The 22175-nt window shown below is 35.2% G+C and overlaps 1 protein-coding gene across 4 annotated transcripts in view; it reads right to left on the bottom strand.

The window, feature by feature from the left end:
- The window catches only part of CNTN1 (contactin 1), a 422969-nt gene that overhangs the window by 93848 nt on the left and 306946 nt on the right, over positions 1-22175 (bottom strand). For 2 of the 4 annotated variants that reach the window (XM_040233499.1, XM_040233500.1), the window contains exon 16: positions 7818-7976. In XM_040233499.1, coding sequence (XP_040089433.1) covers positions 7818-7976 — 159 coding nt within the window. Of the gene's footprint in view, positions 1-7817; positions 7977-9409; positions 14899-22175 lie in introns of those variants that run through there. The other 2 variants (XM_040233501.1, XM_040233502.1) reach the window with 1 other exon arrangement.

Raw genomic sequence — 22175 nt, 5'->3', positions numbered from 1 at the left:
GATGTCTTGTTCTCTCAGTTCTGGGGATTGGGACCTTGGGCAAAACAATACCTTCTATAGGGACAACAGATACTATGATTAAATTAGAAGCCTTGACTAATTTCACAAAACAGGCCCTCCTAGATAGTGCTAAAGCCATCCAAGTCTTAAATGAAGAACAAATCCAAATGAGAAAAGTAGTAATTCTAAATAGAATGCTTTGGACATGCTCACAGCTGCTCAAGAAGGGACCTGTGCTATAATTAAGGTTGGATGTTGTGTATATATTCCTGATTTATCTGGCAATGTATCAGCTGCTTTAGATGACATGAAAAACCAGGTAAAAACAATGTAAAATGAAAACATTCCTTTCTGGACCTCCGTCCTATCTTGGGTGAAGGGTGATTGATGGAAAACTATATTTACCATTGTTACAGTTGCCTTGATAGTCCTGCTTTGTGGACGCTGCATTTTACAATGTATTATGAACTTTGTAACCCAAAGGTCTGTGTCACTCTCCCAAACTGGCAGTCAGAGAGCCAGGGTGCAATATATCCCTATGAGTGATGCTCATACTATGAGTTAAGAGCATCAGGAGTGGGGAATGAAGGAGGAAACAGACAGAGCAGGCTCCATCTTGAAAGCAGGACTCCATCTTGGGCCAGACCGTGGACTTTGAGCTATATGCCCAGTATTTATGGAAACGACATACCAACTGGAAAACCAGACCCCCTCCCACCTCCACCATGGAGGAGCCCCAGGGCTCGTATATAGACTCTCCATAGCCTAAAAGAATACACAAATTATCTGTGTAACCAAATAGAATCATAAATTCTATTATGCTTATTGGGGTATCACCACAGGCCTATTGATAATTGTCCACTGTTAACTACCTAGGCTTAAGGCATACAAATCATGGGTTTAAGGCGTATGAATAATGGATTAACTTTGATTGTATATTTCTTTTCCTTTGTTCAGACTAGTTTCGGAGAATTTGGGGAGATGGGTTTGAACACATACACTTAGGGTATATAAGATTTTCACAAAAACTGGTCTGTGTCCTTGGCTAAGAGGAGACTCCGCCTTGGGCCCGCGGTGTAATAAACTGCACTTCACTATCTGCTATCGTCCTTCTGAGTGAGTTTGTTTCCCAGAATGCGTGTCTACAACAGTATATTAATCTGACAGGTATTTAGATTGGTTGCAAAAGGATACAGAATAGGAGACATAAATCTTACTTTAATACTCAGATCAAAAGACCCTTCTTTTGAAGGTCTTATTTTGATAACCAGCCCTGAGCAAAACATAGAGATATATTTTCAAATACTTTTAGCCCATAATGCTCAGAATTAAAAAGACAAATTCTAACTGTTCTTTGGAGGAAAATAGAAGCAAACCTTATGGGTATCCCAAGGCCAAAAGTTACAAGGTTTTGGTTTGTGGTGCTTTGTCATATGCTTCGTATTGCTGTGCCTTCTAAGCCACATAGATTAATTCTTTGAACAGCTTCAGAAACACACAGAATGACCTCCACACTAAGAAAAAGTAGATGTTTCAAAAATAACTCCAGGCAATGTATCACCTGTTCTAGATTCTCCAATGTTGCCATAGTAAATGCTGCTATTTCCTCAGGATTTAAATACAATTCAAATCCCCAGGATCTTTTATTTCAATCTAAAACACAAGTTTTTGAAAGTACCTGGAAACAATTACCCACTTGGGGATTCTAGCTGAAAAAACTAGTCCATTGTTTGAAAATGAAAATGGGCATTTAAAGGTCTCTCTCTGGCGCTGACACAACTACTCTGTGTGATGTTAGAGGCTCTAGACCCAACAGAGAGACCGTTTGGCAGGACACAGGGAGGAGCCAGAGGTATGACAAAGTTCCTTGAAGAGAAAGAGAAGGAGATTGTGTTTTGGCATCCCAGACTGTATGATTCACTGATTCTTCTCTAGGGAAAATTTTCAGGTAGCCTCATAAAAACCCAGAAATTTATATTTGAAATGAGAACAACAAAAGTGAAGCTACAGGAAAGCAAACAAGAAACCAGTAAATTTTTAAAATGCAACTCTCCTACAAGGAGCCTAATTCTTTTTTCATTTTTTAAACTATTACTTTGGCAAAGATTAAAACAAAATATGAAATACTAAGAGATGTGGTAGAAGAGAAATTCATATACTGGTGGTGGAAGTAAAAATTTATACCTTTCTACAGTGTAATTTTGCAGTGTAACTCATGAGCTTAAGCATGCTTACACTCAATAATTTAAATTACACATGTTTATACTGAGGAAATAATCTAAAATTCAGAAAAACATTTATGTACTGAGATGATAATTGCAGAGATTTATAACAATTCTAGTCTTCCATATGATAGAACTTTAAACATAAAGACATTTTTCTTCCTTTCCTTTCTTTTTTTTGAAAACATATCCAGGATTCTCTTAATTGTTCCTCATAGCACAGTTTCCAGCATTTTATGTTCTGGCCAGCATTTCTCTTCCACACAAATCATCACCAGAAGTATTCTATAATTTTTCCTCTGAAAGCAGCAGCATATAACCCAACATAACATTCTAAATCTGACCTGAGCATCTCGAGGAACTCTAGGAATGGTATCAAATTTATGTTGTTCATCCCCAAAAATGCTTGAGAGAACTAATACTTACAGTAGCTTGTTTTAAAGATGTGCTTTCCATTATTCATGTCATTATCCTACATTTAATCTTTAGAATGTTGAAAGCTGGTTATCTGAAAAATACCTATTCGACACCTAAAATAATTACCTTCATAAAAATGAATTTAATTTGGCATCCCCTTTCTTCAGTGGACACCACTATAAATAAAAACCATGTGATTTTTATTTCTGCATTGGTTGCAAAAATTATCTTTCACTTCCACTTAGTGAAGGAGGAAACAGAACAGACTCCATCTTGAAAGCAGGACTCCATTTTGAGCTGGACTGTGGACTTTGAGCTATATGCCCAGTATCTATGGAAATGACATACCAACTGGAAACCAGACTCCCCTTCCCCCCAGATGGGAGAGTCCCAGGGCTCTTATCTATACACTCCGCTCTAGGTGGAGAGTCTATTTACCTAAAAGAATACCCTAATTATCTGTGTAACTGAATAGAATCATAAATTCTATTATGCTTATTGGGGTATCACCACAGGCCTATTGATAATTGTCCACTGTTAACTACCTAGGCTTAAGGCATACGAGAATCACAGGTTAACTTTGTGTCTTTCTTTTCCTTTGTTCAGACTAGTTTCAGAGAATTTGGTGAGGTGGATTTGAGCACGTACACTTAGGGTATATAAGGTTTTCACAAAAACTGGTTGGGGTCCTTGGTTAAGAGGAGACTCTGCCTTGGGCCCATGGTGTAATAAACTGCACTCCACTATCTACATTGTCCTTCTGAGTGAGTTTGTTTCCCGGAACACGTGGCTACAACATTAGGACACAATCAATCACAAGAGAACAATACTGATACAACTAACAAGAAGAATATATAAAATAATGTAAATAATAGTAGTTTTTGCAGAGGCCATCAGAGGGTTGAATTTGTGAGGAAATCTAATGAATTAAATCATCATTGATAGAGTTATGGGAAGAGGAGGAAGTAGTCACAAATGTTCATAAGAAAAACTCAGTTTAACTTTTCATAGATATTTAAAGACAGAGTGCATGCTGGCATGACTTTTTTTAATCCCTGGGAGATAAAGAAGAGTCTTTTCCTGTTGACAAGTTTTTTTTTTTTTTTTTTTTTGTAGGCTTCACCAGATGTATTCAATAAAGTTTGGACACAGAAGAGTGCTGAGAGACCACCCTTAAAGGCAATGTTTCTATATCTCACTGATATTGTCAGTAAAAATATGAAGATTATTCTGATAAACTCAGGTAAATCAGGTAACCTCTAGAGTAATAACTGTTTTTATATTTAGAGAATTTCATTAAATTAAAATTTTTATGCTAGAAAATACTCATAATGCAAAAGAAAGCAATAAAGAAGGAATAGAAAGACATAAACATGAAATATTTAGAAGGCAAAAATATCAGGCAAATATAAATTCAACTACACAAGTGATAATATCAAATGTTAATGGATTAAATACTCTAATCAAAAGGCAGAGATTGTAGGCTAGATATAAAATAAGATCAAACTATATGCTGTCAACAGAAAATATACTTTAGATTCAAAGATACAAATAGGTTGGCAATTTTAAAAGATATAACACGGAAACAGGAACCATAATAAACAGAGCATCTATGCTAATATAAGAAGCACCCTATTCAAATGCAACTTATGCTTCCCAATCTCCCTTCTCTGTTTTCTTTAGCATTAAACACCATGTGACTTACTTTACATTTTAGTTAGTTTCTTCCTACAATCTCTCCTAGTAGAATGTAAGCTCTTTAAAGATAGGGCTATGGTGTTTGGTTTTTTTTTTTTCTCTCTCTCATTTACTCACAGCTTGTTAATTATGAATCCAGCATCTAGGACAGGTTCAGACACACAATGGGAGCTCAATATGTATGGATTTAATGAATTAACTTTATGAGCCCTAATTAGTTGCTAGGAATAGAATAGTGAATCAAACAAAAGTCTTCCTTCTCATGAAACATAATTTATAATAAAATAATTTTTTTAGTGAGAAAAATATTTTATTGAGCTACACAGTAAGCACACACAATTAATGGAGGTGATTGCAATTATTATTCCTTTCTCAAAGCCAAACTGAATTTTAAACATGTGTGTATTTCATTTGCTCTCCAGTATCTATAATTAACATTAATTTGACTGTATATCGAAGATCATCTACTGTTTTATCACTGTCATCCATTTTCATTCTATTTGGAGAAGCAGAAACTGCTTGTGCATTATTTTATCAAATATCTAAATGGTTTAAAAAATTGTTTTTCAAATGGTTGTATTTTGCCAAGTATGTTTATAAATAATTCTTATACTCACAAGCATAATGTAATAGAAATGTTTCCCTTGTTTCTAATTCATTTGAACTTCATAAACTTATATACAGAATCGCTCAGTTGTGTTCAACTTTTTGTGACCCCATGGACTGCAGCACACCAGGCTTCCCTGTCATTCACCATCTCCCAGAGTTTGCTCATACTCATTTCCATTGAGTCGGTGGTGCCCTCCAACCATCTCGTCCTCTGTCCTCCCCTTTCCTCCTACCTTCAATCTTTCCCAACATCAGGGTGTTTTCCAGTGAGTCAGCTCTTTACATCAGGTGGCTAAAGTACTGGAACTTCAGCTTCAGCATCAGTTGTTCCAATGAATATTCAGGCTTGATTTCTTTTAGGATTGACTGGTTTGATCTTCATGCAGTCCAAGGGATTCTCAGGAGTCTTCTCCAACACCACAGTTTGAAACCATCAATTCTTTGGCATTCAGCCTTCTTTATAGTCCAACTCTTACATCCATACATGACTACTGGAAAAACCATAGCTTTGACTAGATGGACTTTTGTCAACAAAATGATGCCTCTGCTTTTTAATCCTCTGTCTAGATTTTTCATAGCTTTTCTCTCAAGGAGAAAGAGTCTTTTAATTTCATGGCCACAGTCACCATCCACAGCGATTTTGGAGCCCAAGAAAATAAAGTGTGTAACTGTTTCCACTGTTTCTCCATCCATTTGCTGTGAAGTGATGGAGCCGGATGCCATGGGCTTTGCTTTTTGAACGTTGAGTTTTAAGTGAGCTTTTTCACTCTCTCCTCTTTCACCTTCATCAAGAGGCTCTTTAGTTCCTCTTTGCTTTCTACCATTAGGGTGGTGTCATCTGCGTATCTGAGGTTACTGATATTTCTCCCAGCAATCTTGATTTCAGCTTGTGCTTCATCTAGCCTGGTATTTTGCATGATGTACTATGCATAGAAGTTAAATAAGCAGGGTGACAATATACAACCTTGATGTACTCCTTTACTAATTTTGAGTCAGTCTGTTGTTCCATGTCCAGTTCTAACTGTTGCTTCTTGACCTGCATACAGGTTTCTCAGGAGGCAGTTTACGTGGTCTGGTATTCCCATCTCTTGAATTTTCCATAATTTGTTGTGATCCACACAGTAAAAGGCTTTAGTGTAATCAATGAAGCAGAAGTAGATGGTTTTTCTGGAATTCTCTTGCTTTTTCTATGCTCCAATGGATGTTGACAATTTGATCTCTGGTTTCTCTGCCATTTCTAAAACCATCTTGTACAGCTGGAAGTTATCAGTTCAGGTATTGTTGAAGCCTAGCTTAGAGGATTTTGAGCGTGACCTTGCTAGCATATGAAATTAGTGCAATTGTGTGATAGTTTTAACATTCTTTAGCATTGCTTTTCTTTGGGATTGGAATGAAAACTGACCTTGTCCAGTCTTGTGGCAACTGCTGAGTTTTCTAAATTTTCTTTCTTCAGACTTAAATTGAAAAAAAGTAGGGAAAACCACTAGGCGATTCAGGTACTGTAGAGAATTGTTTAACAATAAAATATATCCTGTGCTGTGTTTAGTCGCTCAGTTGTGTCCAACACTTTGTAACCCCATGGATTGTAGCCCACCAGGCTCCACTGTCCATGGGGATTCTCCAGGCAAGAATACTGGCATGGGCTGCCATGCCCTCCTCCAGAGGATCTTCCCAACCCAGGGATCAAACCCACGTCTCCCACATTTCAGGCAGATTCTTTACTGTCTGAGCCACCAGGGAAGCCCAAGAATACTGGAATGAGTAGTCTATCTCTTCTCCAGAGGTTCTTCTCCATCCAGGAATTGAACCAGGGTTTCCTGCATTGCAGGTCCATCCTTTACCAGCTGAGCTACTAAGAAGCCCCAAAATGTATCCTAAACCCTTATTATAGGTTTCAAATTTATATTTCATTAATTTCCCATGATAAGACATTATCCTAAAAAGGTGAATTTAAATTAAAACTTCTCAGGGAGCAATACAAATAAATTCCATTATGTAAAGATTAAAATGAGCAGGTTTAAGTTATGCTGGGACTAATTCTTGTTGTTGTTGTTGTTTTAAGGGGGCTTTCTACTCACTTTTGTCCTTTTTTCTCCCCTTTGTGACAACAAAGGCCATATTTTATGCCTCTTCCTATACATCTAAAATAAATTCTGATAACTATAAGTTTGGTTAGAAATATTGTCAACAATGACAAGGATTAACAGGCTATTTTATCAAAACAATCCTCTATCTTCTTTGATATCTGAGAAAATAAGCTAACGTGTGATATTGAAGACGTGATAACAAATGACAATGGTAATAACTTCTACTCAAGGGAAAGTACCCACTTATTCTTAGAATTTTTTTTCTTTTAGAAAATCTGAATTAAATATGAGGGGAAAAACTGTTGAGCTACTAAATTTCTTTTAAAACTTGTTTTAAGGAAATTCAAGCCAGACAGGAGCATACTTGGAGTTATGGTAGTAAGATTTAAGTGTTTAATCTTTATGATCAACTGTCTTTTTTTTTTTTAATGCAGAACTATAGTACCTATGTAATTGGATAAAAAGGATAATAAATAATGCTATAGATACCATTTGCCATAAAAACACCTCCTCTATACTTTTTTCTTAATACATCTTAGACTTACATATAGCTCAAATAAGAAATCCAGGAGGCCTCTCTTTGCTCCCCTACTATATTAAGACTAGACATGCTGCTTCGTCCCTTATAGCTTTAAAACATTTAGTTTGTTGTGGTTTTGTTTACTACCAAAGTGTGGGGTTACTAAAAAAATAATTTTTTTAAAGAAAATTTTCATAGTAGATAATACAAGAAAAAAGAATTCATCTCAAAACATGAACAGATTAATCAAACAAATAAACTCACCTGTCTTTGCATCTTTCCAATCATCTGAAAGAATAGTCTTCGTCTGGATAGTGTACTTAGATATAGGACTATGATTGTCTGAACCACGGCTCCAAGTAAGTGCCACAGAAGTGGCTCTAATGTCTTCTATTCGCAGACCACCTGGAGGGCCTGGAGGGCCTGGAATGAAAATTTGGGTAATGAATCAATAAATCCCATCCAGTGAATTGGGTGCATACTGGCATACAAAATTGCTTCCTTGCAATTAATCTAAAGAATATTTACACAATGAAATCAGTGTTGCCATATTCCTTTTAAGCATAAACTATAAGAAGCAATACTAATGGTATTTGTAGTTTTTACTAAATGATTTCATGTCTTTTTATGAAAAGAGATAAATGTCATCCTTTAAAAATGGCATTATTATTTAGGATACGTATGATAATCTTTGACTCATAAAATACAATTGACATCAAGGAACCTAACAGATTTTAATCATAGTGAGATTTAATGAAATTTTGCTGAATAAATGAATCAGAGCAGATAACACTGACTAGATATGAGGATAGTTAGTCATAGTTTCATTCTGCCTCCCCAAAATGGAACAAATACTTTTTAACAATTTTAAATGTTATAGTTAATTTATTTTACTTGGAGTAGAAATTTCTGAAAATGACTGTATGTACCATTTTGGGTAATACATTCTATGTTAGTTAAAGTAATAGAAATAATATTAAAAGAAATATTTCTATGTATATAAAAGGTAGAAAACAACTATTAATTCAGGCATACCAGGAATGATCTAAAAACATCAGATAATAACTGAAGAAACTTAGGTCAGAAGAATTACTGCATAAGACAATGTTAAAAATAGGATTTCACAGATGCTTAATAACTCAGTATTAATATTATTCATTTATTCTCTAAACTAAGAACACTGTGTTGAGTGGTAGAAATGAAAAGATAAATGAGACATAACTTTCAGGCTTTGAACAGATCTTTGTCATGAAAGGGTGAAATGGCACAGTAAATAAGTAACTGTAAAAGACAGTAGCAAATGCCAGGATTACGGTTTACAACATACTTATACTTTGCATCATGATTTCTTCTTTTTAAAACTGTGAGAGAAAGTTCTTTAGATGGTAATGTAGTGTCTATCACTTACAATGCTAAACAAGGTTCTGTGGCCAGAGAACTCCTAAAATAGACATTTCAGACAATGACATCACTTTTCTTTGCATCAGAAAGGAGGCCATCCTCGATTGAATTAGGCACAGTGAACAAAATAATCAACAATGTTAGTAAAGTGGCAAATTTTTTAAGTATTAAATAAAACACATGTTTTTATCTTTTAGGTGAAAGCAAATACAAAGAGAAATCTTGAGAGCAGCTAGAGAAAATGGGCACATTATTTAAATGCCTTCCCATTTAAATGTCAGATCAGCTGCTTTATCTACAGGTTCTTGTTCTCCACATGGGCTTTGGTCTTTACAGAGGTATAGATAACACTCCAAACCTGCACCAATTTCTTTGTAATTGGTCCCAAAGAGAAAAATGTGTATAGAACAACACAGTTGCATTACTACTAACAATAAAATAACACAAGACACAGCCTATTTACGATAGCAAATTTTATTTAGAAACAAAAAACATTAATAAGGGCAAATAGATTCTTATAAATATATAATATGTAATAGTATTTTTATACTTACTGATGTTAATTAAAAGTAACAATAATATGCCATCCAAAATTAATGAAAATAGCCACATAAATTATATAAACCACATTTGATATTCAGAAAGAACATGTTGCATTTTCCATATGTAAAGACCATACTGAAAAACAATATACATTCTTGATCAGAACCACAATGTTCCTTACTTCACATAAAGCATCAGCCCAAGTCAATTACTGAGTGGAATATTTCAGAGTATTAAAATTAAAATTTAGAAATGAAAATTTTAAAACTTTTTTTTTTTTTTAAAAGAGAAAGTCTTATAGTGCAGGCATTCATACACTTTTTCTGAGCACAAGGAAAATGTTAAAGGGAATTTAAGGTAAAATTTCCATAGGTTAGCCTTTTATCATTAAGGTGTAAATCATTTCCCCACTGCTACTCTCTGAAATTTTTGGATGGCAAATGAATGACTTTTGGAAAGGTCAGGTTAAAGCTGCATATTAATAATGTATTAATTGGGACATTATATGCATAATAATTCATCCCATTCACTGAGGAACAATATGAAGCAAAAGGCTGTAATTATATTTATGCATTTCTTTCTCTGATATATGCCTGGCCTATACTGACCATTCTTAATAAATATTTGGTGAAGACATAAATACATTTATCGCATTGACCTTCAGAGCTCTGTAAACATAACAGTTATACACAATACAATCTCCACTCTTTCATTTGCTCTGAAACTGTATTGCATTAAGAAAGTGAAATTGAGAAAATAAACGGAAAGGAGCTGGTTGATAACCCCAAAACCATAGTGTGGCAATATAACTTGGTATTAATTTACCAAGTAGATTTTTTTTCCATGTAGTAATTAAATACAAATATCCCCTAGGAAATACCTGAGAGGAAATATACTGCAAAGAAAACAGATTTTAGAGTTAAAAAAGGCTTGACTTTAAATTCAGTGCCTTGATTTATCTTGGGCAAGTTTACAAATTGACTAAGCTTTCATTTTCTCATACATAAAATAAGAGTAATAAAAACTGACCAGATTGTTGTTAGGATTAAAATAAAAATCCTTAAGGAATGTAGGGCTAGGCCTGGTCTACAGAAAGCCCTTAGTAAATTTTAGCTTTAATACTATCATTGTTAAACCTGTAAGAGCTTTCTGCATATATGAGCTATAGGACAGGATTAATACTTATATAATAATTAACAAGGATCTGTTTATCAGATTGTTCTGGTAAACCCCAGTTCTTTCCACTCAAAATTAAGGTGTTTCTGGTAAATATTTTGGAGATGAGGAAAACTGGTCATGGGAAGGCCCTCTAGTGTGTACAAAGGAACCAGGATGCAGCAAAACTAGAGTGGTGTTGTGGAGAGAAACATGGCCAGCCTCGCACTGTCTCCCAGGAGAAAGGTTTTCTAAGCAGTGTAGCTCATGTTACTTGCTCCATTTTTCTGTTCAAAATGGAGAGAAAAGTGCTGTGGCAGAAAATAAAATAATGCAGGCACTAGTTCCTCAGCACAAAGGCAGGCATTTAGAAACTGAACATCCTTCTGGACATAGCCAGAGTGGTTATGAAGCACCTTCTGTGGTTCAATGAAATCTCACTGGCCATATCCATACTCAGTTTTCCAAAATTTGTCTAGGTTCTCAATGTATTTACCATTAAATCACTGACTACTGGCAAACAAAATAATATATTTTAGTAAATCCTTATTATATCTGAGTCTTCTTACAAATAACCCTAAAATGTAAGCACATTATTTTCACTCCTTAATAGATAAGCAAATCCAGACATGAATAGATTAAATAAAATAACCACAGTCATCCAGCTAGCAAATGCTAAAGCTAAGATTTGAACACAACTGATTCACCATGAGGCTTTTCGTTTACTACAGTGAAAACAATCATTTAAAAACAATATTACCAGATTCAAATTAAAAAATGGCCTTGACAGCTTTCCTTTAGAGACCTTTTGTGTTGTGGAGGATATGAATTACTTGGGCATTAGTGTGCATTTTCATAAAATGATAAAAACTGTGTTACATTGATTATAGCTTTTTATACCTTTTTGGTGATCTGTTAACTCAGATAAATGAAGATAAATACATCACATAAATACATCATATAAATTTCTACTGTATTACATCCTAAGGTTTTGTTTTTATTATTGTAAAAGTATTTGTTCATCTTTCCTGAAATTTACCAATTTTTTAGAAAAAAAATAAAACCTATGTATGAACAAAATACAGATGTGATTTCCACTCAGTCTCTTTCATACATAAAATAATTAGAAGGAAAAAATAAACAGAAATACAATTATTTCTCAATTCCATCATTTCTTCTTTAGGAAGGTAGTAACACTCTGTGAAATAGTTTTTAGGCATTTGAGGAAAAATAGAGGAAAAATTTTTTTTCAAAATGATTATTCACACATTATAAGTTGACTATATTTTCTCCATCAATAATTTTTTTATTTATTTTTTAACTGAAGGATAATTGCTTTACAGACTTTTGGTGTTTTCTGTCAAACCTCAATATGAATCAGCCATAGCTATACATATACCCCTCCCTTTTGCACCTCCTTCCCATATCCCTCCCCATCTATCCCTCTAGATTGATACAGAGCCCCTGTTTGAGTTTCCTGAGCCATACAGCAAATTCCTGTTGGCTGTCTATGTTACATATGGTAATGTAAATTTCCATGTTACTCTTTCCATACATTCACCCTCTCCTCCCCTTTCCCCATGTCCATAAGTCCATTTTCTATATCTGTTTTTCTATTGTTGCCTTGTAAATAAATTCTTCATTGTCATTTTTCTAGATTCTGTATATATGTGTTAGAATACAATATTTATCTTTCTCTTTCAGACTTACTTCACTCTGTATAATAGGTTCTAGGTTCATCCACCTCATTAGAACTGACTCAAAGGCATTCCTTTTTATGGCTGAGTAATATTCCATGGTGTATGTGTACCACAACTTCTTTATCCATTCATCTGTCAATGGACATCTAGGTTGCTTCCATGTTCTAGTTATTGTAATTTGAAAAAGACACATGTATCCCATTATTCATTCCATCAGTAATTGAGACTTATTTTCACTTAAGTCAAGTGGCATAGAAGATTTGAAACTGGGATCCTCCACGATTAAACAGGATGCATAGTAGTCAAGCATCATGAGTCAGTGACAATACTTAGCCTAAAACCTTAATGCACTTTCTTCTGCTTAAACACTGACTGGCTTTCTAAACAACTGTGGTTGGAATTGGATCCAAAATACTGTTGGTCCTTCTGGAATTCCACTCCACAGAGCACACATTTAATATAAGCCTTGACACTAAACAGGAAACATATCCCAGTGTCATCCTATTTCCATTTGTAATTGCTCAGTAAGCAATTAAAAACAAACCATCACATATAATATCCTATCCCGTGGTTCAGTTTATTTTTACTAAAATAGTCAATCTTAACGAAAAGTTTGAATGCTAAATGTCAATGAAAAGCTTAATGAAAAGTTCAGTGTAAATTATTGTCCCTTTTAAAATAAAATAATCTGAAAATAACAATGCTGAAAGAACATCAGTTATATTAAGGCAGATGGCTTCTCCTTACAAAAATACATCAACTGAAGTCCCTTTTTTACTACAAGCCTGTTCTTGCTCTGAAAATTAGTTAAGGCAACTGCTTTATCATAAGGTAATATAACACAAATTGATGTGTGGTGTTGTTGAAGCATAAGGCTGTATTAAGATGAAGCTGAATATTAAATGGGAATATGGTAGTTTTAATCTCTAACAATGGTATTTTAACCTTCTACATGATAAAAATGAACTTAGATCTCCATTAGAAATGAGAATGAGGTTAAAGGGAGGTAAATGAATCTGTGTAATTCTAGTTGATATTGATACAGTTTATCTAAAGAAACTGGAGAAGGAAAGCATTTTTTTCCTGGCACTTTTCATACTTATCATGTGGTTTCCTTTCTAATTTTTATCGACCCTTTCCCAAACTATATTCATATCTGACGGTATATATTGCTGGTATACTTTCAATTAGAGATCACTTAACGTGCCCAAAATGCTGATTCATGTACATCTCCATGGCAATATTTATGGATACATGACAATCTCAAATTATTTTTGAAAATCTTATTAAAATGACAATTGCCCTAGATCTCCAGTCTACATTCTAGGATGCTTCTTTCTGTGACAATAATTGAGACTAGAAAATGAGAAGTAAAAAACGATGGAAATACATAACATTTTGAGCCAGAGATATGTATTCCTTTAAGATGACTGATCAATTATTTTTTAATTACATAAATATCTGGGATTCATATATATTTCTCTCAAAACTTCCCTAAGAGTTCTTCCAACCACAGATGGGTATGCTACAGTTACTAAAGGAGATGTTCATATAATATCCCATGCCTAAGAGTAAGCCTGTTTAAGAAGAGTGAAAGTATTTCTTGTGAAGAAATAAGAATTTTAAGCATGTTTGTTTGACCAAAGAGGGGAAAGGAAAATATTTTCAAATAATGAATTTAAGCAGTTCCAAAATTACTCTCTCATTTCTACCCATGTCCTTCCAAAAAGTCTTGACCTTCCTTTCAAAATAAAGATCCAAGAAGGCTGATGCTAGGAGTTAACAATTAAATATGTATACATGCTGTTAATCACTTTGTTATCTTCACTTAAATCTAGCTACTGAGATGACAGTTTTCTCCACATGCTGTCCAATTTCACTTCCCAATTCCAGGAATTGTTCCAAAAACCCTACAGGGCCATGAGCAGGCTTCGGTTGTTTCTTGCTGCTTTACATCTTTTTTTGCCAAATTATATATATGGACCCAGGGTACAGAAGGCCACTGGAATAATGCCCCTTGGCTTACATCCTAATTAAGATGACTCATTAGTGAATTTGACAACAGGATTGTTCATTACCTGCTTGGGTAAATCAAACAGTCCATTCAGTGGCAATACTCTTGTATTATAATTCACCAATTTTTCATATTTTTTTCAGATAATGAGCTAATTTCTGAGATATGCAATCTCAAAGAAAGACAGGACATGAAAACACAAAAATTTTACTTGGCTATCATATGATGTACTGGGTTAGTTCAGCAGACAGTTTTCAGATATTAGTAAAGCTATATAATTATTTTCAAGTATCTTTCTGTTCAAAGTATGTTTAGGTGTTCAAAAGGAAAAAAATCCTCTAGGAATTGGATTTTGGCAGGGGGAATGTCAGAAGCTACAATATTGAATTAATTAGTAAAATCTAGCATAATGTGTTAAAAAAAGTTTTCACACAAATAGTGAGTGTCAGCGATCACCAGGTTGGAGGCAGGCTCGCACAGACGGGGAGAAAAGGATCCACCATGTTTTTCTCTCCATCTTTTCTGTTTTTACCTGCAAGAGGAAAGATCAAGGCTGAAGGGCAAGTGTCGATGCCCATTTAGGAGCAGGAAGCCATGTACTTTGAAAATTTGTCATATATCCTTAATTGGTAAGTTGAAATATGAACAAAGAACAACTTCTAGACATTGTGGATGAGAGTCCAAAAAGAAGCCTGAAAAGACAAGCTTTGGTCCATTCAACCTCAGAAATAATGACTGACTTTCTAAAGAATAAGAGTTGTAACCGAACCCCCTCTTCCCCTCTATAAACAAGTGAAACAAAACAAAAAACTCCTAAAGCCTTTGTAGTTTCACTCCACAAAAAACAAGCCTACGTTCTGAAAATATGTTTGTGCCTTCAAGACTTCTAATTAAGAAAAAAAAGCTTGAGGGTAAATTTAAGCTGTGACTTAAAAAATTAATCAGAGATGGGAGCTGGAAGTTATAGGAACCTGTCTCAAACCTGTGTTTGAGAAATATATTTATTATTTATGTCTATATGGACATTACGGCAAAAGGGGAGTGAAGTAAAAGAAATGTTTATAAAAAGTCATCAAGGGCAACATGTGAACTGGAGTTGTTACTATTCTCTTACATAAATATGGACTCTGAGACCTACAAGACCACAGGTTATTCAGCAGGTGAAGTGCTTTAAAATCTATGCTCACCTAATACCAAAAGCCAGACCACTCCCTTTGCATTACGTGGATCTTTTAATGACTATATGCATATACTAGTATAACTATACCATTATAGAAAATCATGACATTAACAAGATGGGCATCCTCCCATGTTTCCTTACTATAACTAGGGATAGTTTGATTATAATTACGCTATTTTGTAACCACTAGTATCCTCCCAGTTATAGTTATTTAAATAGGAGTAATAGTGTATAGAAAAACTTGCTAGGAAAATTGCTGACTACTTGTTGCAAGTTTAGTCCTATGATAAATGGTAACAAAGGTTACTTAATGCATTTGTCACTTCTATGTGTCTTTCAAATGTTAGAGATTTCCAAGTCTTTTTATGAGAGCTGAAGTTGATAATTTTTGAGATATTCTTTTTTCTCCCTTTCAAATGAAGTCTTGGTATTTTTGCAGAGAGAGAGGGAGTTGTGAACAGTCACACAGGAAGCCTCCTTAAATAGCTGCACATTAGACTGCTATTTCTTAAATTAGTTAACAGTAGCTTCCAGCCTTTGAAGGAATATATCAAATAGTGGTCCTCCAAGTTGTTTAAACCACAATCAGAAGCACCTGGTGTGTTCTATTCCAGAATAGTCCCTTGCCTCTGAAGAAATTCTCAGAGATGTGCAGGGGGCTCAAACACTGGCTGTTGAGGCCCTGAAGAATGTAGTGAGCTGATGCTCAGGAGTATATTCCTCAGTGTGACAGAGTCCAGACTACTCCGTACATGCCTACATTCTAGTGGGTCACACATTATTTGCTGCTAAGAATATTGAAAATTCATAATTTTGTACATTTTGTTTTGTAAAAATGAAGCAGATTCAAGTACATCCTTTTGCTAGCTCTTGCTTACCTTCATCCCAATGTACTTTCAGCTAAAGGGGTTGGTGTTTCAGCATTGTCCTGAGAAATGCACATGGACCCCAACCAAGTTCCTCACCTCACCCCATGTCCACAGAATGACTATTACTAGCACTGGACAATTAGAAATCAAAATGACATTTACTTTTTTGGAAAATAAAAAAGTCTTTTGGATTTATTCCAGAATCTGCATTCACTCATGAGCGTTATCGGTGAGTTAAACATTATAATGCAAAAGTGTTTGGCGGAGAGAGCTTCCCATCGTACTAATCTAATGAGATATCCTAAGCCAGATTTAAATACATGTATGGGAGGTCTAGCACACAAGGACTGAATCATGTAGTCACCTTTAAGGAGGAAATAGGGAAGGTGTAAACCATGAAATAGCTGGCTTTTTAGAATACCAATGGAGATTCATAGTAGGCTGGATTACCCTTTCAACATCTCTGCCCTTCTCTTTGAGTCTATCTCACTTAACCCCAGTGATGATGGTAGTCAGATGAGCTATGTAATAGGAATTCAAAAGGACAAAAATCCCCTCTCGGCAGCTTCTTAAACTGACCACAGGTTTAGAGGGTAAAGGTTTTCTCTGATTTCCTTCATTTTCTTTTGCTTAGGTGTAAAAAATTCTGTGACCCGGTCAAACGCCCAGGTTAGTGAGGTTGGCTGGTGGGATGAAGATGGGGGTGGCAGGAAGCCAGTCTGCAAAAGGTACCATGAGGAAATATATTGCACATTTCTGAGACTCAAAATGGCAGATTTCACAAAAATCATACCAAAAAAATTGTTTTGCTTAAAAAGAATTATATGTCATTGAGTATTCTGTTGATTATTTTTTCAATAATGAAGCTCAGGTATTTTTTATTCTTTTTTAAATAAAATTAACCAAGAACACAAGATATTAAGAAATTCTAATTTCAAGTAACTTAAAAGTTTACTCTATAAATTAACTTCTAGTTATCAATGCCTCAGGGTGTTTGGGTGGACAATTTAACGAATTTGATAAAACAAACCATATATCAACAGTAAAAAAGGAGGCACAATAAAAATTATCTGATCTGATTTTATATCTGAGGAAGATAAATATTAAAGAAAAGTGAGAAAGATAAGTCCTTGCACTTTTGACATGCAGCAGTTTTGTGAGGATGACCTGAAAAATTTATATGAAAGTTCTGTAGACACATACATTTTAATCTAAAACATTTAAACACTTTGAATGAACTATTTTTAAGGCCAAAAAACACATTGTAAAAATCAAGTTTAAAACTATCTATTTTGATTTATTTACTCTTTTCACTATTGTAATTATAATTTATAATGTTAATAGAGGAAAAAAATATTATAGCTTTCTTTTGTCATCAGACTTATCATAAATACATTATGGGCTAAAATTGCAAAATTTGCATCAGTAACTTTTCTATAAAATTAACATTTCTTATCAAAAAAAGGCCTACATTTTAACTTTTCACATTGATTACTTTATCTCTGAATATATTTGAATTAGTGCTTAATTACATTGCTTTGCAGCAATGAACTGGACATTATATGTGAAGCGGGACTCCCTATATTCAAATCTTATCTTTCTACTTAGTAGATGAATAACCTTAGGCAAGTAACTTAGCCTCTCTGGGACTCAATTTCCTCATGGGTAAAATGGAGATAACAGTATCCATCCATCTCTTAAAATAGTGCCTGGTAAAAGTAAATCTCTAGTAAATACTATATATCCTTGAATAATATAATAAATGTATACTTGCAATATGTATTTTATTATTATATATAGTATATGCTTTGTCATATATTAAACAATTAGAGATACCAAGGGAACATTTCATGCAAAGATGGGCTCGATAAAGGACAGAAATGGTATGGACCTAACAGAAGCAGAAGATATTAAGAAGAGGTGGCAAGAATATACAGAAGAACTGTACAAAAAAGATCTTCATGACCAAGATAATCACAATAGTGTGATCACTCATCTAGAGCCAGACATCCTGGAATATGAAGTCAAGTGGGCCTTAGAAAGCATCACTACAAACAAAGCTAGTGGAGATGATGGAATTCCAGTTGAGCTATTTCAAATCCTGAAAGAGGATGCTGTGAAAGTCCTGCACTCAATATGCCAGCAAATTTGGAAAACTCAGCAGTGGCCACAGGACTGGAAGAGGTCAGTTTTCATTCCAATCCCAAAGAAAGGCAATGCCAAAGAATGCTCAAACTACCTCATAATTGCACTCATTTCACATGCTAGTAAAATAATGCTCAAAATTCTCCAAGCCAGGCTTCAGCAATATGTGAACCATGAACTTCCAGATGTTCAAGCTGGTTTTAGAAAAAGCAGAGGAACCAAAGATCAAATTGCCAACATCTGCTGGATCATCAAAAAAGCAAGAGAGTTCCAGAAAAACATCTACTTCTGCTTTATTGACTATGCCAAAGCCTTTGACTGTGTGGATCACAATAAACTGTGGAAAATTCTGAAAGAGATGGGAATACCAGACCACCTGACCCGCCTCTTGAGAAACCTATATGCAGGTCAGGAAGCAACAGTTAGAACAGGACATGGAACAACAGACTGGTTTCAAATAGCAAAAGGAGTACGTCAAGGCGTATATTGTCACCCTGCTGTTTAACTTTTATGCAGAATATATGATGAGAAATGCAGGGCTGGAAGAAGAACAAGCTGGAATCAGGATTGCCGTGAGAAATATCAATAACCTCAGATATGCAGGTGACACCACCCTTATGGCAGAAAGTGAAGAGGAACTAAAGAGCCTTTTGATGAAAGTGAAAGAGGAGAGTGAAAAAGTTGAGTTAAAGCTCAACATTCAGAAAACAAAGATCATGGCATCTGGTCCCATCACTTCATGGCAAATAGATGTAGAAATAGTGTCAGACTTTATTTTGGGGGGCTCCAAAATCACTGCAAATGTTGACTGCAGAGATGAAATTAAAAGATGCTTACTCCTTGGAAGGAAAGTTATGACCAACCTAGATAGCATATTCAAAAGCAGAGCCATTACTTTGCCAACAAAAGTCCATCTAGTCAAGGCTATGGTTTTTCCTGTGGTCATGTATGGATGTGAGAGTTGGACTGCGAAGAAAGCTGAGTGCTGAAGAATTGGTGCTTTTGAACTGTGGTGTTGGAGAAGACTCTTGAGAGTCCCTTGGACTGCAAGGAGATCCAACCAGTCCATTCTAAAGGAGATCAGTTCTGGGTGTTCTTTGGAAGGAATGATGCTAAAGCTGAAACTCCAATACTTTGGCCACCTCATGAGAAGAGTTGACTCATTGGAAAAGACTGTGATGCTGGAAGGGATTGGGGGCAGGAGGAGAAAGGGATAACAGAGGATGAGATGGCTGGATGGTATCCCCGACTCAATGGACGTTAGCTTGAGTGAACTCCGGGAGTTGGTAATGGACAGGGAGGCCTGGCGTGCTGCGATTCATGGGGTCACAAAGAGTCGGACACGACTGAGTGACTGAAGTGAGCTGACTGATACATTAAATTATGTAATAACAGATCTTTTAATTTTATATTAAAATATTTATCTTTCACAGCATAAAGATTGGAGCTATAAATATATATTTTGCCAATGTAAATTAAAATTAATTTTTTAAATATGAGCCAATTGCCATTTATTCATGCTCATAAGGGAGAAGGCAATGGCACCCCACTCCAGTACTCTTGCCTGGAAAATCCCGTGGACGGAGGAGCCTGGTAGGCTGCAGTCCATGGGGTCGCTGAGTCGGATACGACTGAGCGACTTCACTTTCACTTTTCACTTTCATGCATTGGAGAAGGAAATGGTAACCCACTCCAGTATTCTTGCCTGGAGAATCCCAGGGATGGGGGAGCCTGGTGGGCTGTCGTCAATGGGGTCAGACAGAGTCAGACACAACTGAAGTGACTTAGCAGCAGCAGCAGCATGCTCATAAAGTCTTGTGTATATCACTGATTATCTGTATCCCTCTTGTAATTTGACATAATTGTCAGTTTAATTTGGATTACTGTGTGGTAAATATACATTAATGTATTAAGATCATTATGGACCAGTGAAATGAAATGTTTAACAACATGTCAGGCTATTAAGTTCTATAAAGCTTTCCTGCTTTCTCTTCTGGAATCAGAGTGAGGAGAAGCAAGTTTGTTGATTGTTTTTTAAGGGAGCCATGGATATAAACCCACTGTAGCAAAGAATAAATTCCAGTTTGCCAAAACATGACCAGTTAGCTTATTAGACAAAGAGAACAATTAATTGAAGAAAAGAAGAAATCCTGCAATGAAACTTCTCTCACTGTACTTCAGTGAGGAAAAAAAAGTAATTAAATTTATATCAGTGCATTCTCCATAGTGTCATCTACCAGTTTATAACCCTCATATTGTTATGTTTTGATTTTTGAAGTTGTAAAATGAAGGGTTAAACTAAATCACTTCCAAGATCCATCGTAAAGTTTAAAATATCATATCTCAGTCTGAAAGAACTACATACTTCATTGATATAATTGAACATTTCCTTGAATTTATGTCAATATACATTGAATTGACTTTGAAAAATACAATTTCAAATTATTACTGTACTTTGTAACTTTAGCAGTAATTAGGAAAGCTGCTATTTTTACTAGAGCTTTTATAAATAGAACTACTGTAAGTTCTAGCTTTGAAACAATCAAGCTACTTCTAAATTCTGCATTTATTATAAACAAATATGCATTTCAGCTTTAGCATTTGACAGTTATGGAGAACTGGCGCTTAGTAGCTTGTGAATTAGTTGATTCTCAATAAAAATGAGAAAGCTTAATTTCTGGGCAATCTTCACTATTCATAGATGTATTACTGTGGTATAGAGCCAAGTGGGGTCAGGATGCCTCTGAATGGCGCCCGGTCAGTCGTTATTGCAACCAGTGTGGGCGGGGAGGGCCATTTTACTGTCTCAGCCTACAAGGACTGATGAGATGGAATCTTTAGTCTGTCTCTGTGGCAAATTTTCTTGGCCAAAGTAAGTGGAAAGCAAAGGCAATTATCCAAGAATCTGAAATAAATGTGTGTTTTTCTGACCCAAATACTTGAAAAACTACCTCAACTATTCTCTTTGATTTGGCGATGATGATCTGGACACATCTTTCTGCCTATATAAGTGAATCTCTTTTCTGGATGTCTTCACTAACAGTGAGTGTGTTAGAGGGTGAAGGGTGGTAAGGTGCATGCATAATTTTATGTCTGTCTAACTTTGTGTGTATATCACATGAAACTTTTTAATCTGTCCTTCCTAATTTTATAGTTATTAATTAATGTAAAAGTCCTTTTGAATTAATTAAGGCATGCCATACTTAGATAATAATTTTGAACACAAATCCACATTCGGTTATTTGATAATTTGAATATTGGAATTCTTGAACTCAGTCTGAATATTTATGCCAGATACTGCAGAAGTCTAAATCCTGATTAAACACCAAGAGTTCCACTAACTGTTAACATGACAGCAGTCTCATTGTCCTTTTGCTTTCACAAATAGCCAAGGTTCCTGAGTTAACCATACAAATACATTAAATAACCCAAGAGGAGGTACTTCAACCTTTTAAAATAAATGTCTCTGGCTTTATTTTTCCCTTGATGTTTAAAACCCCAACCACTATTTATTAGCATGTGCTGAACAATAATGGGAAAGTGAGCAGAGCAGAACTGCAATCAGTAACTTTCGTAGCAGCAATTTTACAACAGACTTGGTCGTCTTCTGGCTAT

This window comes from Oryx dammah, unplaced genomic scaffold (assembly GCF_014754425.2).
Source record: "Oryx dammah isolate SB20612 unplaced genomic scaffold, SCBI_Odam_1.1 HiC_scaffold_29, whole genome shotgun sequence".
Classification (NCBI taxonomy): Eukaryota; Metazoa; Chordata; class Mammalia; order Artiodactyla; family Bovidae; genus Oryx; species Oryx dammah.
This window is presented reverse-complemented; position numbering and strand designations above follow the sequence as displayed.